This window comes from Scyliorhinus torazame, chromosome 1 (genome assembly GCF_047496885.1).
Source record: "Scyliorhinus torazame isolate Kashiwa2021f chromosome 1, sScyTor2.1, whole genome shotgun sequence".
NCBI lineage: Eukaryota > Metazoa > Chordata > Chondrichthyes > Carcharhiniformes > Scyliorhinidae > Scyliorhinus > Scyliorhinus torazame.
In genome coordinates, this window is record NC_092707.1 from 46,928,896 (window position 1) to 46,947,563 (window position 18,668).

At 55.5% G+C, this 18,668-nt stretch overlaps 1 protein-coding gene across 1 annotated transcript in view; it reads left to right on the forward strand.

Annotated features, from left to right (window-relative positions):
- LOC140414163 (uncharacterized) overlaps positions 1 to 18,668 on the forward strand; it is a 110,296-nt gene that overhangs the window by 43,293 nt on the left and 48,335 nt on the right. The window contains exon 3 of the mRNA XM_072500964.1: positions 8,649 to 8,856. Coding sequence (XP_072357065.1) covers positions 8,649 to 8,856 — 208 coding nt within the window. The remainder of the gene's footprint in view (positions 1 to 8,648; positions 8,857 to 18,668) is intronic.

The window sequence follows — 18,668 nt, forward strand, 5'->3', positions numbered from 1 at the left end:
ATTCCTCGCCTAGATCATGTGCTTAAGCTTTTGGAGTGGGTCTTGAACCCAGAGTCCACTAACGTGCAGGCAAACACTGAGACAAGACTGACAACTCTAACAGCAGTGAATTGTATGAAAAAATACGCTGGAAATTTAATTCAACTAATACCTTTGTAAGAGAAATTTAGGCTTCGAGAAATAACCATGGGAGTTACCAGATTGTCATTAAAACCCAACTGGTTCAGCTCTGCTTTCAGGAAAGGGAACCTGCCGTCCTTATTTGGGCTGGCCTAAACCTGGCGTCAGTACCATGCTAGCTGGGTGACTCTTAATGTTCTCTGCTACAACTGCTCAGTTGTAAAAATAGTTACTTGAAAGGCTTACCTCTACTTTCCCAGAACCATTAACAATGGATAATATCAGCCCAGGCAATGTTAGCCACTTTCTGAGAAAAATACAATGTGTCATAGCTGCCTCCTGAATAGTGACCATTAAAGTAAATGGTGATGTTTCTTGTTGCTTTAACATGAGATAAATATAAACACATACCACTTATCTAGACAATCACATTCTTCCTTACTAAAAATACATTGAGGTTTGTGAACTCTATATAACACTGAGTTTCTTGTTTTACATTTTTTTCAGTATTCTTTGTAATTGAAGATATATTAAAGAATCCTACATAGAAATACATAGGATGTACAGCATGAAACAAGCTATTCGACCCAATCTTTTAATTTATGCTCCACCTGAGCGTCCTCTTATCTTTCACTATCTAACTTGTATCAGCATAACTTCTATTCCCTCCTCCTTCATCTGCTCCTCTAGCTGCCCTTAAACGCATCAGCTGCTTTTCGTCATGGCGAGTTCCACATTTAGAACCATCAAAAAATCACAGCACAGAAGGAGACCATTCATCCCATTATATCCATGCCAGCCCGAGAACACCCAGATGCCCTTTCCAATCCCACCTTCCTGCACCCGGCCTATGGCCCTATAGCTTCCAACAGTTAAGTTGCAGATCCAGGTACCCTTTAAAAGAGTTTAGGGTCTCTGCCTCCACCACCAACTCGGGCAGCGAATTCCAGACTCCCACTACCCTCTGCGTAAAAAGCATCTTCCTCATGTCCCGTCTACATCTTCTGTCACTTATCTTGAATCAATGTCCCCTGGCTCCAGAATTCTCCACCAAGGAAAACAATTTTATCCTGTCCACTCTATCTCTTCCCCTCATAATTCTGTACACCTCAATTAAGTCACCCCTCAGCCTTCTTTGTTCCAAGGTAAATAACCCCAACCTATCCAATCTCTCCTCATGCTACACTTTTCTAGCCCTGGCAACATTCTTGCAAATCTCTTCTCTCTGTCCAGAGCAATTACCTCCTTTCTCACCAGTCTCTGGGTAATATTGGTAATCTCTATCTCTCCTCTTTCTCAATAATTGCCATCACTCTCTCTCTCTCTTTGTCTACACTGTCAAAACCTCACATAATTTTAAAAGATGTCTATTGGGTCAGCCTTTAATTTTAGTTTTCCAAAAGAAAAGAGACCCAGCTTGTTCAGCCCTGACATATATAGCCTCGGGCGAAATTCTCCAGTATCGGCGCGATGTCCGCCGACTGGCGCCCAAAATGGCGCAAATCAGTCGGGCATCGCGCCGCCCCAAAGGTGCGGAAAGGTGCATCTTTGGGGGTGGAGCCCCAACCTTAAGGGGCTAGGCCGGCGCCGGGCGAATTTCCGCCCCGGCAGCTGGCGGAAAAAGCCTTTGGTGCCCCGCCAGCTGGCGCAGAAATGACATCTCCGGGCTGCGCATGCGCAGGAGCGTTAGCGGCCGCTGACGGCATTCCCGCGCATGCGTAGTGGAGGGAGTCTCTTCCGCCTCCGCCATGGTGGAGACCATGGCGAAGGCGGAAGGGAGAGAGTGCCCCCATGGCACGGGCCCGCCAGCGGATCGGTGGGCCCCGATCACGGGCCAGGCCACCGTGGGGGCACCCCCCGGGGCCAGATCGCCCCGCGCCCCCCCCCAGGACCCCGGAGCCCGCCCGCGCCGCCTTGTCCCGCCGGTAAGAGAGGTGGTTTAATCTACAGCGGCGGGACAGGCATTTTAGCGGCGGGACTTCGGCCCATCCAGGCCGGAGAATCGCGGGGGGGGGGTCGGCCCGCCAACCGGCGCGGCGCGATTCCCGCCCCCGCCGAATATCCGGTGCCGGAGAATTCGGCAACCGGCGGGGGCGGGATTCACGCCAGCCCCCGGCGATTCTCCGACCCGGCGGGGGGTCGGAGAATTCCGCCCCTCATATTTCTTGTATTGACCTTGTAAATCTTTTTTGTACCCTACTCTATGTCCCCATGTTCTTTTTAGAATATAGTGAGCAGAACTATACTGAGCGTTTCAAATGCGACCGACCCAAGATTCAGGTTCTGCAAAACTTCGCTACTTTTCAATTATATCTTTCGAGACATAAACCTGCACAGTGCTTTGTTTTTCGTTATGTCTGAACAGACCTGTATTGCAACATTTGTGTATTTTCCACCACATTTTGCTCTTCTACCACACTTCCCATTTTTATTTTCCAAGTAATTGCTGGTGACCTCTATGTTTTCCCTCGTATAATGTAATACATTGGGGGCGATTCTCCAAAATGGAGCCCAAGTGTTTGTGCCGTCGTGAACGCCGTCGCGTTTCACAATGGCGCGAACCGGGCCCGGGTACGTGCCGACCGATTCTGTCCCCCACAGGGGCCAGCACGGCGCTGGAGCGGTTCACGCCGCTCCAGCCTCCCTTCCCGGCGCCAAATGGGCGCCACGCCAACCCCGCACACCCCCCCCAATCCGCCCCCCCCCACAGGCCATCCCCCGACCGTTTGCGCCGAGTTCCCACCGGCAGCGACCAGGGGTGAACGGCGCCGGCGGGACTCTGTCGTATCCACGCGGCCGCTCGGCCCATCTGGGCCGGTGAATCGCCCCCATCCGATTCCGTCGGCCCATGGCCGGCGCCGCGCCAACCGCGCCGGCTCAAATGGCGCCGATTCTCCTCACCTTGGAGAATCGCGCGCCGGCGTCGGAGCGTCATAGTGCGGTTGTGGCGATTCTCTGGCCCGGCGCGGGGCTCGGAGAATCGCCCCCTATATACTTGCCTGGGTTTAATTTTATTTGCAAATTATGTTCTCAACACTTTTGAAATTCTGACATGGGATGTGCGTGTCACTGCCAAGGCCAGCATTTTTTTGCCCATCTCTAATTGCCCTTTCATTGAGTGGGTTGCCAGGTCTTTTCAGAAAGCAGTTAAGAGTCAACAACATTGGGTAGGGGGTCTAGTGTCACAGGTAGGCCAGACCAAGAAAGGACGGAAGATTTCCTTCTCGAAACGACCCCAGTGAACCAGATGGGATTTTACAACAATCAATGACACTTTAATTGTCATTATTACTGAGATTAGTGTTCAATTGCGAATTTTATTAATTGAATTTAAATTCCACCAGTTGCTGTGGTGGGATTTGAACCCGTGCTCCTAGACCAGTAGCCTGGGGCTCTAGATTACTAATCCCACAATGCCACCGTCTCCCCCAAGGTCTGCAAGTTTATTAATGTCCACTTTTCAATTGTTAAAATTTACATAGTTCACAATTTACACAGATGATTTGGAGTTGGGGACCAAGGGCAATGTGTCCAAGTTTGCAGACAACACTAAGATGAGTGGTAAAGCAAAACGTGCAGAGGATACCGGAAGTCTGCAGAGGGATTTGGATAGGTTCAGTGAATGGGCTAGGGTCTGGCAGATGGAATATAATGTTGACAAATGTGAGGTTATTCATTTTGGTAGGAATAACAGTAAAAGGGATTATTATCTAAATGATAAAATATTAAAACATGCTGTGAATAGAGACCTGGGTGTGCTAGTGCTGGAGTCACAAAAAGTTGGTTTATAGCTGCAACAGGTGATTAAGAAGGCAAATGGAATTTTGTCCTTTATTGCTAGAGGGATGGAGTTTAAGACTAGGGCGGATATGCTGCAATTGTATAAGGTGTTAGTGAGGCCACACCTGGAGTACTGTGATCAGTTTTGGTCTCCTTACCTAAGAAAGGACGTACTGGTGCTGGAGGGTGTGCAGAGGAGATTCACTAGGTTAATCCCAGAGCTGAAGGGGTTGGATTACGAGGAGAGGTTGAGTAGACTGGGACTGTACTCGTTGGAATTTAGAAGGATGAGGGGGGACCTTATCGAAACATATAAAATTATGAAGGGAATAGATAGGATAGATGCGGGCAGGTTGTTTCCACTGGCGGGTGAAAGCAGAACTAGGGGGCATAGCCTCAAAATAAGGGGAAGTAGGTTTTGGTCTGAGTTTAGGAGGAACTTCTTCACCCAAAGGGTTGTGAATCTATGGAATTCCTTGCCCAGTGAAGCAGTTGAGGCTCCTTCATTAAATGTTTTTAAAATAAATATAGATAGTTTTTTGAAGAATAAAGGGATTAAGGGTTATGGTGTTCGGGCCGGAAAGTGGAGCTGAGTCCACAAAAGATCAGCCATGATCTCATTGAATGGCGGAGCAGGCTCGAGGGGCCAGATGGCCTACTCCTGCTCCTAGTTCTTAGTTGCTTTTTCTCTTCACAATTTAGTGTCATCTACAAATTTGGAAATTGTGTGAATTCCTAAACGTCTAAATGATCAATATAAATTGTGAACAACAGTAATTCCAGCACTGATTCTTGTGGAACCCCACTTCCTACCTTCTGCCAACTCTGAATAACTATCTTTTATCCCTACTTTCTGTTTCTGTCTTACAGCCAGCTTTCTAACCATTCAACTCCTTGTTCCCTGATTGCACACTCTGATCTTATTCATTGGTCTCTCTTAACAAATGTCTTTGGAAATCTAAATATACTACCTTTGTGTACTCTCTGACACCTTCTCAAAGAATTCAGTGATGTTAGTGAAGCAAGAATTCGCTATTTGAAACCAATATTAACTAATCATTATCAGTAGCCTAGACCTGCAAAACACTTGCAGTTAAAATAGTCAGCTGGATTCTCTGTTCCTGAGACTAAGTGTTGATGCTGCGGTAAGATTCGTGGACTTCCACGACAGTAAAACTGGTGTCGCAACTGTACCGACTCAGAGACTGTTAAGGGGCTAGCACCGGCACCTGGAACACAATCGATTCCAATGAGAAACGGTGCCGAATTCCGCGGACTCGCAATTGAGACTCAGGAGGCCGACAAGCTGCAGCCTCATATACACACCACTCCCCACACACACCATGCCCGCCAACAAGATGACACTGGTTGCGCTGAGCACGCCCCATAAAGCTGATGGGTCGACTGGGGCCAGAGGGCACTTAGTTAGTTGGCCTGGGGGGGTACCCATACGAGTACCCATACAGAGGGCAGCACGGTAGCACAGTGGATAGCATTGTGGCTTCACAGCGCCAGGGTCCCAGGTTCAATTCCTCGCTGGGTCACTGTCTGTGTGGAGTCTGCACGTTCTCCCCGTGTCTGCGTGGGTTTCCTCCGGGTGCTCCGGTTTCCTCCCACAGTCCAAAGACGTGCAGGTTAGGTGGATTGGCCATGTTAAATTGCCCTTAATGTCCAAAAAGGTTAGGAGGGATTATTGGGTTATGGGGATAAGGTGGAAGTGAGGGCTTAAGTGGGTCGGTGCAGACTCGATGGGCCGAATGGCCTCCTTCTGCACTGTATGTTCTATGTTCTATGTTCTATGAGTCATGGCCCTAGGTTCGCATTGGGCAGTCAGTGGGCCGACGGAGAACCCCGCTCCGTATCTTGATTCCAACAGTACTCCTGTAAATGCGATATTTCTAGCTTTCTTTCACCAAAGATTTCACATAATTAAACCTCTCATTCTGGAAAAAAGCTACATAAATCTGTTCATGTATAAGAGCAGGCCGAAGAATGTCAGTACAAATTTTGACAAGAGTCTGGCCTTGTGGCTTATTGACAGTCACTTAATAGGAAAGCTTAATTGTGAACTGCTTTCTCCTGAGTTGAAAATGCATGTTTACATATAACGGGCTGAATATCGTTTGGACTTTATTTCTGTGAAATTTGTTTTTTTTCCAGTATCTATCATCATTGAAGAAGACCGCTTTCTACCTACCAATCTTGTTCCATGGCAAAGTTCTTGTTTAGCATTCAAGATTGGTAGCAAAATTATACATTCTTGTTCCTTACATCCGAGGGTGTAAAGGCAGGAAACAGGAGTCTTGTCCATTGGCTAGTGAGCCAGCGAAAGCCTCGCAGCGGCTCCTCTCGAGACAGACTGTCGACCAGAGGCCAGTGGCTGCACATTCAATGCCATACCAGTGGGTGTGGTGATAGCTGCCAGAAACACACCCACCAGGGAGTCTGGATCAGGGAGGAATTCCAGACGACAGGTGAGTGAGAGTAGGGTGGGGGGTCACAGAGGAGGTCTAGACCGAGAGTTGGAAGAAAGGCAGGGCATCAGCTCTCAGTTTTTTCGTTGTCACAATGCTGGGTCCCCCCCTCTCCCCCACAATCAGGGCACTGAGTGCCAAACAATGAACAACCTACTACCCCTGTTCCCCCCTCCAGAAGTCCACAAGCAAATTCATAGTGAATGCCAGCGGCAGTGCGATAAGACCGTAAATGGGCACTAATTGCCCACTTAAGAGCTTCAATTGGTGTTGAGCCAGGAATGCCATCAACTCATTTTTCCACCACCGACTTAATTGGGGCAGAGATGAGAAGGTGGGCAGTTCTCCATCCACCACACTTCCACCAGATTAAATACCTCCCTGCCTCTGAATTTGCCTGGGCGGAGAGTTGTTCAATTGTTCTGTGTTTTATTATGTGAGTCCGTTTATTACTGACCTTCACTGTGTTTGATCACATAAGGCTGGGTATAGACTCAGAGAAAGATAAACTATAGAAGGAGATGGAAGCAAAGTGCTGTGAGCATGTGGCAGATATTTTAAAACTGTCAATGATTTCCTATTACATACAAAGAAATTTGTGACATCACAGCATAGCTCTGAGGGGTATAAAATGTACAATAATTCCCATCCAATGGCTGCTATCCCATCCTCCCCTCGATGCCACCGCCATCAATGCCATTCCCCTCATGCCATCCCAATCTCATTCCTTCCATCCCTCCTGTGCTATCCCATTTCACACTTGCTCTCCTCATCAAACCCATCCCATCCTTCATGAAACAATGTCTCCAACCAGGTTAAGTTTCCACTCCTTTGGTTGATCACCCATCCTGTCCCCCTCACCCAACTGCAACGACTGCCACCAACAGCTGTTAGCAGATGTGCATGCTTCATGTGCTCCTATTGCCCATTCTCCACACACCGTATGTGCCTTTTTATGCACCAGACTCTGCCATATAAATCAACCCACCAACAAATACACCCCTTAAACTAATGGATCAAAACAATCCAGACAGATAAAAGCTGATTCTAATAAATATTTTTGAGATGTCTTCCTATTTTCTTCCTTGTGGGGAAAGGTGGATGGGCGGAGGGGGGGGGAGGGGGAAGCTTTCGCCTTGCACTCATCAGGACGATCACAACAATACCGATGTCAAGGTAAACAACAACTTTATACTGAATAAAGAAAGAGTGCTGATGGGTTAGCAAGTGGACTCCACTTGGTAAATGCATTGCCATGGTGAATACTCCAGTTAATGGTGAATGACAGATAAATACAATAAAATTGGCCTTATTGGCAACCTTATAAATAGGGGCTGGGTCACTTGCTCACCATGCAAGCTTGATGCTGAAATAGGATGTATCAAAGACATCCTGTGGGATAATGGCTACCCTGATCAGGGTTGGGATTCTCCGACCCCCCGCCGGGTCGGAGAATCGCCGGGGGTCGGTGTGAATCCCGCCCCCACCGGCCGCCGAATTCTCCGGCACCGAAAATTTGGCAGGGGCGGGAATTGCGCTGTGCCGGTCGACGGGCCAACCCCGGCCCGCGATGGGCCGAAATCCCGCTGCTTTAATGCCGGTCCCGCCGGCGTGAATCAAACCACCTACCTTACCGGCAGGACTGGCGGCGCGGGCGGGCTCCGGGGTCCTGGGGGGGGGGGGGGGGGTCCGGGGTCCTGGCAGGGCGATCTGGCCTGGTGGAGTGCCCCCACAGTGGCCTGTCCCGCGATCGGCGCCCACCGATCTGCGGGCGGGCCTGTGCTGTGGGGGCACTCTTTTCCTTCCGCCTCGGCCATAGCCTCTGCGTTGGCCGACGTGGAAGTGATCCCCCCCCACGCATGTGCGGGGCTGACGTCAGCAGACTCTTACCCTCCCGTGCATTCGCGGACTTCCGCCGGCCGGCGAAGTCCCTTCGGCCCTGGCTGGCGTGGCGCCAAAGGCCTTTCCCGCCTACCGGCGGCGCGCCAACCACTCCGGTGCAGGCCTAGCCCCTCAAGGTGAGGGCTTGGCCCCTAAAGGTGTGGTGAAATCCACACCTTTGGGGCGGCCCGACGCCGGAGTGGTTCCCGCCACTCCATCCCGCCGGGACCCCCCGCCCCGCCGGGTAGGGGAGAATCCCGGCCCAGGTCTTTTCATGCTGCATATCACATAAATTCATGAACGGGCCTAAGGCCATCATATTCGACCCTGGAATGTGCCCAGTCTACCTCAGATTACCCTGGAGGAGTATTTTCTGAAAACTTTGATTAACAGGTAAAGCGAGCTGCTACTATGCGAATGTTATTCAGCACTAACAGGATGCTGCCATCAAGTCAAAAAGATGTTCCACCGATCACAAAAATGAATAATGTGGTAAATGAATTTCAGTGTCAATGTGATGTTGGGTATGTCGGCCATACATCCCAAAGACTGGCAGATTGTATCAAACAGTATGTGCCTTCTGCTGTTCGCAATGTGCAAGGTACAGACATACCCAATCGGCCCCTGCTTTCAAAACTCAGTGTGCAACATTAGCTATGATTCCGCGATTGGACGACATTTGCTAAATGATCTTCCGTGTGCTAAGAATTGCGCTGCTAATCAATTTATGATTGTCAGCCGGGCTCGCAGTGTGGCACAATTGTGTGTACTGGAAGCTACATATGTTAATACACAGAGCCTGTTCTTTGCAGACAGAAAGACCATGTATACACATTGTGCCTGTTTCAGCTAAACAAAATAAGTGATATCCATTCACTGGTTCATTCCTCAGGACAATGTTTTGACCAATCAGAGTCAAGCTGCCTGGCTTAAAGTTTGAAACAATGCTTGGCAATTAAATGGCAGTCACGATTAACTGGGGCATTCTCAATGGCAACACTGTTACCAATCGGACCTACTTGCCAACTAATCAGCCAGTCACGATTAACTGGAGCATGCTCAATGGCAACACTGTTACCAATCGGAACTACTTGCCAACCAATCAGTCAGTCACGATTAACTGGAGCATTCTCAATGGCAACACTGTTACCAATCGGAACTACTTGCCAACCAATCAGCACTCTCTTTCTCATAAAGTATAATGTTGTTGTTTCTCCTGACATTGATATTCCTGAAGAGTGGCGTAAAGCTAACAAAAGTATTTTTTCAGCAATATTCAAGTTCTGTACTGCCAAATGACTATTTGGTTTAACTTTATTAAGGTATGAAACCAATATTCCATACAGAAATCCTACACTAAACAAGTTCCATTTTCAGTGATATGACACCATCTGCAATATTGCGCCCAAGGGGATCCTGCTACCAGGTGAAAGAGAGGTCTTGTGAAATTAGAGCTATTACCTTAATCAAGTACACAACTATTTTTTAGGCCGTTTAATCCAGTCAGAGCTTTGAAGATAGAAGCATGTGACGCAGTATTTAATGTTGGTTTCATACATTAATAACATTATTCCTGTGATTCAATCTTGGGTTCAAAGAACCTTGAAACAACTTCAACATAAGGAATGTAATATGGTGAAGATATATTTATATCATTGAACTTGTTCCCACCAACGAAAGGATCTGATGTGGATCTTAAAAATGTTTAGCAGTGTGGGCAACAGTTGATGGATAATTCCATTAATTAATTGAAGTGGAACCCAAAATGAGTGCAGAAAAAGCAAGCCTCTATCAGTATAAAAGCTCAGTATTGGGTATGTAGAACAGGTTCATCAAAATGCCAATTAAGTACTTTTGAAGTTATAATGTAACGGCACTTATCTACCATTCTTATGACTCAAAATTCAGTGCCTTAGACTTTCCCCTGTCTCGAATGTTAGCAAAAAAGTAACTGTAACTGAATGGATTAATGATCATTTGTCCATTGATCACTCGAGTGAGGTTGCGCCTGTGCAGAAATGATTTCCGAAAATTAGCACTGCGGAGAAAAAATACTTTTATTTAAAAACATTTGTTAAAGGCCAACAATGATGAATTTGTTCAGGATTATGTGAGGATGGAAGAGATAATCAACGAGGTTATATCCTCAGGTCAGCTCTAAACAGGAGGTAAGATTTTGAAGTATCACCATAGCGCTCGTCGTAATTGCCTCTTAGGAATGATACGGAGATAGAACCACTAAGGTTAGATAACCTTGGACTGTTTGTAGTTGCTACATTGAAATGTAACAAAGCTCTTCCACAGAATTAATTTCACCTCCAGCGCAGTGACCACTAGGGTAACCACGAAAGGTGCTCTGTCCAAGCAACACCCGACAAAAAAATAACGAAATGAATGACCAGTTAATATGTTTCTGACGGTGCTAACTGAGGGTGAAAAATTGAGCAGGACAACGGGGAACTCTTTGCTGCCTGCTCTCCTTTTCAGAGTGTGCCAGAAGAAATTTACCAGACCCCTGTACTTCCAGGTAGACAAATTTAATTTACCATTCCATCTAAAGGATGAGCACTCTCTCAGTACTGTTCTGGCATGTCAACCTAGGTAACGGGCGTCATTCTCCGACCCCCCAGAGGGTCGGAGAATGGCCGTTGGCCGCCGTGAATCCCGCCCCCGCCCCCGCCGAAGTCTCCGAAGGGAGAAAAGTCGGCGGGGCGTTAATGGCGCCGCTGCCGCGGAGAATGTCACGGGTCTGCGCAAGGCAGCCGATTTTCGGCCTGCCGATATTCTCCCTTCCGGAAGGGCCGAAGTCCCGTCGACGTGATGACCGTTCACGTCGACGTGAATCAAACCTCCTTTTCATCGGCGTGACCCGGTGCTCCAGGCTCACGCCGACCAGCGAGGAGGTGAGTGACGGCCTGGGGGGTTGGCTCTGGGCAGGAAATGGCGTGGGCCGCAGACTGATTGCGTGAGGAGAGGTGTGTCTCGGCTTGTGTGTGTGTGCAGCGGGGGGGGGGGGGGGGGGGGGTGGGGGGTGGGGGGGGGTGGTTAGAGTAGGCTGGGCTCCGTGGGAGTGCCGGGAGGGGGTCCGTGCCGGGGTGGAGGTTGGGGGTTGTGGAGGGGGTCCGTGCTGGGGTGGAGGTTGGGGGTTGGGGAGGGGGTCCGTGCCGGTGTGGAGGTTGGGGAGGGGGTCCGTGTCGGGGTGGAGGTTGGGGGGGGGTCCGTGCTGGGGTGGAGGTTGGGGAGGGGGCCGTGCCGGGGTGGAGGTTGGGGAGGGGGTCCGTGCCGGGGTGGAGGTTGGGGAGGGGGTCCGTGCCGGGGTGGAGGTTGGGTGTTGGGGAGGGGGTCCGTGCCGGGGTGGAGGTTGGGGGGGGGTCCGTGCTGGGGTGGAGGTTGGGGGTTGGGGAGGGGGCCGTGCCGGGGTGGAGGTTGGGGGTTCCATGCTGGGGTGGAGGTTGGGGGTTGGGGAGGGGGTCCGTGCCGGGGAGGAGGTTGGGGAGGGGGTCCGTGCCGGGGTGGAGGTTGGGGAGGGGGTCCGTGCCGGGGTGGAGGTTGGGGAGGGGGTCCGTGCCGGGGTGGAGGTTGGGGGGGGGGGTCCGTGCTGGGGTGGAGGTTGGGGGTTGGGGAGGGGGTCTGTGCCGGGGTGGAGGTTGGGGGGGGGGTCCGTGCTGGGGTGGAGGTTGGGGGTTGGGGAGGGGGCCGTGCCGGGGTGGAGGTTGGGGGGGGGGTCCGTGCTGGGGTGGAGGTTGGGGAGGGGGCCGTGCCGGGGTGGAGGTTGGGGGTTGGGGAGGGGGTCCGTGCCGGGGTGGAGGTTGGGGGGGTCTGTGCTGGGGTGGAGGTTGGGGGTTGGGGAGGGGGCCGTGCCGGGGTGGAGGTTGGGGGGGTCCGTGCTGGGGTGGAGGTTGGGGGTTGGGGAGGGGGTCCGTGCCTGGGTGGAGGTTGGGGAGGGGGTCCGTGCCGGGGTGGAGGTTGGGGGGGTCTGTGCTGGGGTGGAGGTTGGGGGTTGGGGAGGGGGCCGTGCTGGGGTGGAGGTTGGGGGGGTCCGTGCTGGGGTGGAGGGTGGAGGTTGGGGAGGGGGTCCGTGCCGGGGTGGAGGTTGGGGAGGGTGTCCGTGCCGGGGTGGAGGTTGGGGAGGGGGTCCGTGCCGGGGTGGAGGTTGGGGGGGGGTCCGTGCTGGGGTGGAGGTTGGGTGTTGGGGAGGGGGTCCGTGCCGGGGTGGAGGTTGGGGGGGGTCCGTGCTGGGGTGGAGGTTGGGGGTTGGGGAGGGGGTCCGTGCCGGGGTGGAGGTTGGGGTGGTCCGTGCCGGGGTGGAGGTTGGGGGTTGGGGGGGTCCGTGCCGGGGTGGAGGTTGGGGGGGGGGTCCGTGCCAGAGTGGAGGTTGGGGGTTGGGGGGGGGGTCCGTGCCGGGGTGGAGGTTGGGGGGGGGGGGGGGTCCGTGCCGGGGTGGGTGATGGGAGGGCAAATCAGTTGGTCCACCTGGCCAGGTGCCAGCCTCCAACAGTTGGACCCATGCGGTCCATGCCACCTGGCTGGGGGGAGGAGGGGATATGGGCAATGATGACATGTCGTCGTTCCCCTCCCCCCCACCAGGCCGTCATGTTTTCAGACCATCCAGCGATGTTGGCCGCCGTGGTGGCAGCCGCTCATGTCTATGTTGCCCTGGATGAGGAGGAGGAGGAGGAGGAGGAGCGTGCCAGAGAGGCGGCGCAGGCTGCCGCAGAGGGGCAGGCGGCAGCCGCCCAGGCTGGAGGGACACCTGACCGACAGGACGAGGAGGGGGAGGAGGACGTCGCGGCCTCACGGCAACGGAGGCACCCGAGGGCGCCCCGTGTGTACCGGCCCCGGCAGTCATACCAGGACCTCACGGACCGGGAATGCAGGAGGAGACTCCGGATGAGCCGGGAAACCGTGGCACACATCTGCCACCTGCTGGCACACCTGTCACCGCGTGGCACTGGCGGGGGACACCCTCTCCCCGTGTCCGTCAAGGTTACGGTGGCCCTGAACTTTTATGCAACGGGGTCATTCCAGGCACCGAGTGGGGACCTGTCCGGCATATCGCAGACATCGGTGCATCGGTGCATCCGGGCAGTGACAGATGCCCTTTATGCCATGGCGCACCGCTACATCCGCTTCCCCGTGGACCGGGCCAGCCAAGATGCCCGGGCCGTGGGCTTCTCTGCCGTTGCCGTGTTCCCCATGGTCCAGGGCGCGATCGATGGGATGCACGTCGCCGTGCGGCCACCTGCAGAGAACAGGGCCGTGTTCACTAATAGGAAGGGGACCTATTCAATGAACGTACAGGTGGTCTGCGACCACCGCATGATGATCCTGCACGTCTGCGCCCGTCACCCAGGCAGTGTACACGACTCATTCATGTTGTCGCGGTCATCCATCCCCGGCATGTACGAGGGACGCCATCCCCGGCTGAGGGGCTGGTTGCTGGGCGACAGGGGCTACCCATTGCGATCGTGGCTGATGACGCCTATACGGAGGCCACGCAATGAGGCGGAGAACCGCTACAATGATGCCCATGTAGCGACAAGGGGAGTGATCGAGAGGTGCTTTGGCGTGCTGAAGATGCGTTTCAGGTGCCTGGACCTCTCTGGGGGCGCCCTCCAGTATCGGTCAGATAGGGTCGGCCGCATCATTGTGGTGTGCTGCGTCCTGCACAACATAGCCCAGCAGAGGGGCGATGTGCCGCAGGCAGAGGAGGGCGGAGTGGAGGAGCAGCAGGAAGAGGCCCAGTCCTCCCCAGATGAGGGGGATGGCGGCAATGGTCAGGGCAGACGGGGTAGACACAGACGGGTGGCTGTCCACCGTTACCGGCTGGCCCAGCGGACACGGGACAGACTGATAGACGCCCGCTTCACTGACTAGATGGGCGTGGGAATTGGGTAGTATGGCCACAGACCGCACACCATGACAACAGCCGACCACCCACACCCCCCACCCATCCACCCACCCAGCACCCTCACCCCCCTCCCCAACCCCACACACCCCACCCGCATGCACACCACCCCCCCCCCCCCCCCAATTGCCGATCCACCGGCGGCACAACGGGCCGGGCTCACCCAGTTGCGGGTGGACGCGTGTCTATCGCAGGCCATGGAGAATAATGACAACCCGCCTCCGATGAGCTCCTGGCTCTACATCGTTGGACTATGTCTGACCCATGGCCACAGTACCACCATCCACCCGGACCATCCCTGCATGCGGCTGTGACACTGCAGCGCACGGTCCCGTCCTCTGCCCGGGGGATGTTGATGGCGGCCCAGGGGGAAGGGGGCAGACTCACCTGGGGCTGAGGTAAGACCACCCCTCACACACACACTTGTGCTCAACGTACATGACACCCCCGCACACTTTGGACAGAGCACAAAGGCAGCTTCGGTAGGTGTAACATTGACTTTAATAACCAAAGGAGTTCATGCACGTGCCCTAGCGCCTAAAACTCATCTGTGCCCTGCACCCGTGCCAACTTACTCAGTGTCTAATTGTTTGGCCTTACGGGCCCTTTGACTACGTCTACGTGGTTCCCCAGACGGTACAGCAGAACTGGAGGTGGACTCCTGTGATTCCTGCCCTCTGACACTGGATCCCTTTGGCGGCCATTTCCTGGGGCGTCCTGGCCTAGATGGGCCAGGCTGCGGCCCGGGCGACTGGGATGGCGAGCTGCCAGCCTGTCCTGCCCGTTGCCCACCCGATGCACCTGGGACGGAAGGGGGGGAGTCCGAGGTGTCGCGGTGTACCGGGACCTCCCCTACAGAGGGAGCCGGGACGGACCACACCACCTCCTCCTCCCTCGGGGTGCCCGATGGCCCCCAGGCCTCTACATGGGTGGGGGATGCGAACGGACTGGCCATCCGACGCGCCCCCGACATCTGGCGCTGCCAGTCCTGGAGGCCCCTGCTGGTATCGACAGGGGTCTGCAGGTTTGCAGCCATGGAGCCCAGGGGGTTGTCGAACCCTGTCTGCGACAGTGCGACGCCAGCTCGCACATGGCCACTGGCGCCGATGCCCTCAGCTATGGCCTGCTGAGACTGGGCCATGGCCTGCAGAGACTGGGCCATGGCCTGCAGAGACTGGGCTATGGCCTGCTGAGACTGGGCCATGGCCTGCTGAGACTGGGCCATGGCCTGCTGAGACTGGGCCATGGCCTGCTGAGACTGGGCTATGGCGTGCTGAGACTGGGCTATGGCGTTGAGCGCCTCTGCCATCTGGCGCTGGCTCATGGCCTCCTGTGAGAGGGCAGCCATTTCCTGGGCCACAGACGCCGCCTGCACGGAAGGCCCCAGGCCTCGCAAACCGTTCCCCATGTCTGACACCGTCGCACCCATTGCCTCCACCGCGGACGCCACCCGTGCGGTGTCAGCCTGGGTGGCACGCATGACCGGGACCACTCCCAGCTCCTGGATGCGGGTGGACTCCTCCACCTGCGACCGCAGCCGTCGCAAGCCACCCGTCACCCTATTCGCTCGTCTCCGTGTCAGTGGTTGCATCGGATCTATGTGTGGGTGTGGTAACTGCAGGAACCCGGGATCCATCTGGGCGGCAGATGTTCGCTTGGCCGGGGCTGCCCTCCGACCGCCCGGTCCCTCTGCTGCTCCTACCTCCACCTGCTGTACCGGGACGGCTGTGTTGTGCGCACCAGTGAGTGTACCAGACGCCTCATCACTAAAGTGCCCAACCGTGGTGAGTGTTTCTGCGATGGTGGAGGGTGTTGGTGACAGCAGTGGCGTTGTGTCGTGCTCTTCGTCCCACTATGAGTCCATGGCACTTTGGGGTGGGGGTTCGTCTCCACCCATCCACTCTGAGTCACTGTCCGGTATTTCGTCTTCCCGGGTCGGGGTGTCCTGGGTAGTGCTGTCCCGGGTAGTGCTGTCCCGGGTAGCGCTGTCCCGGGTAGGGGTGTCCTGGGTAGTGGTGTCCCGGGTAGGGGTGTCCTGGATAGTGGTGTCCTGGGTAGTGGTGTCCTGGCTAGGATGTGACGGGGGCCTGTGGCTGCCCCCCTCATCGCTGGGTGGTCGCTCCCGCACGTGACGGGGGTGTCGTCTCCCTGTTGCTCCAGGTCTCTCCGTCTCCCGTGGTGTGCGAGGGGCATCCTGCGGGCGTCGCATGCTGGAGGGTGCGGGTCTCTCCGTCTCCCGTGGTCTCCGAGGGGCATCCTGCGGGCGTCGCATGCTGGAGGGTGCGGGTCTCTCCGTCTCCTGTGGTCTCCGAGGGGCATCCTGCGGGCGGTCTGCATCTGCGGGGATGGGTGCCTGGACGTTTGGTCCTGCGATACACAATGAAGCATGCATGGTTAGACATCAGGCAGTGATCAGGTGATACGGGAGAGGGGGATATAGGGGAGGGGGGATATGGGGACGGGCTGTTGGTGGCTCACTTGCTCGTGGGGCCCCGACCTCTGCATCAGCAACCTCCCGGTCCTCAGGTCCGCCAGCCAGTTCCAGGGCCCTTTCCTCGTGTACGGTCAGTGGCCTCTCATCAGCGGGCCCTCCTCCAGTCCTCACATGCTCCCTATTGTTGTGTGCGCGCTTCTCCTGGGGGGGGGGGTGGTGGCAGGGGTAAAAGGCAACAGTGTTAGGCAGGTATATGAATGCACGCCATCGGTTGCGCGTGCATTGCAGAGGTTAAGGTTAGGGCTGGATTCACTTGGGGATATGGGGGATATGGGGGAGGGGGGATATGGGGGAGGGGGGGATATGAGGGAGGGGGGATATGGGGGATATGGGGGAGGGGGGAATATGGGGGATATGGTGGAGTGGGGATATGGGGGATATGGGGAGGGGGGATATGGGGGATATGGGGAGGGGGGATATGGGGGAGGGGGGATATGGGGGATATGGGGGAGGGGGGATATGTGGGAGGGGGGATATGGGGGAGGGGGGATATGGGGAATATGGGGGAGGGGGGATATGGGGGAGGGGGGATATGGGGGGGGGATATGGGGGATATGGGGAGGGGGGATATGGGGGATATGGGGGAGGGGGGATATGGGGGAGGGGGGAATATGGGGGATATGGGGGAGGGAGGATATGGGGGAGGGGGGAATATGGGGGATATGGGGAGGGGGGATATGGGGGAGGGGGGATATGGGGGAGGGGGGAATATGGGGGATATGGGGGAGGGGGGATATGGGGGATATGGGGGAGGGGGGATATGGGGGAGGGGGGAATATGGGGGATATGGGGGAGGGGGATATGGGGGATATGGGGGAGGGGGGATATGGGGAGGGGGGATATGGGGGATATGGGGGAGGGGGGATATGGGGGAGGGGGGGGATATGGGGAGGGGGGATTTGGGGGAGAAGGGATATGGGGGATATGGGGAGGCTCACCCTGCCTGCTCTGACGTGGTCGTTCACCTTCTTGTGGCACTGGGTGCCTGTCCGTGGTGTTAGGGCCACAGCGGTGACGGCCTCTGCCACCTCCCTCCACAGACGCCGGCTGTGGCGTGGGGCAACTCTGCGGCCGTGCCCGGGATACAGGGCGTCCCTCCTCTGCTCCACCGCATCCAGGAGCGCCTCCACATCGCGTGACTCGAACCTCGGGGCTGAGCGACGGCCAGCCATCAAGTCGGGTGTTGCGGTCGGCTGTTCCGGTCGGGTGGGGGGGAGCTGCGCGGCCTTATGAGCCGTCACGCCGTGCAGCGCGTATGACGCTGCACGGCGTGAACCACTGCGCAAGCGCGGATCCCGTTACGTCGCTGCTAGCCCATTTCGGGCCGCAGACTATCGGCCCATTTTTATGACGTGACGCAAGTCTCCACCCATCCACTCTGAGTCACTGTCCGGTATTTCGTCTTCCCGGGTCGGGGTGTCCTGGGTAGTGCTGTCCCGGGTAGTGCTGTCCCGGGTAGCGCTGTCCCGGGTAGGGGTGTCCTGGGTAGTGGTGTCCCGGGTAGGGGTGTCCTGGATAGTGGTGTCCTGGGTAGTGGTGTCCTGGCTAGGATGTGACGGGGGCCTGTGGCTGCCCCCCTCATCGCTGGGTGGTCGCTCCCGCACGTGACGGGGGTGTCGTCTCCCTGTTGCTCCAGGTCTCTCCGTCTCCCGTGGTGTGCGAGGGGCATCCTGCGGGCGTCGCATGCTGGAGGGTGCGGGTCTCTCCGTCTCCCGTGGTCTCCGAGGGGCATCCTGCGGGCGTCGCATGCTGGAGGGTGCGGGTCTCTCCGTCTCCTGTGGTCTCCGAGGGGCATCCTGCGGGCGGTCTGCATCTGCGGGGATGGGTGCCTGGACGTTTGGTCCTGCGATACACAATGAAGCATGCATGGTTAGACATCAGGCAGTGATCAGGTGATACGGGAGAGGGGGATATAGGGGAGGGGGGATATGGGGACGGGCTGTTGGTGGCTCACTTGCTCGTGGCACCCCGACCTCTGCATCAGCAACCTCCCGGTCCTCAGGTCCGCCAG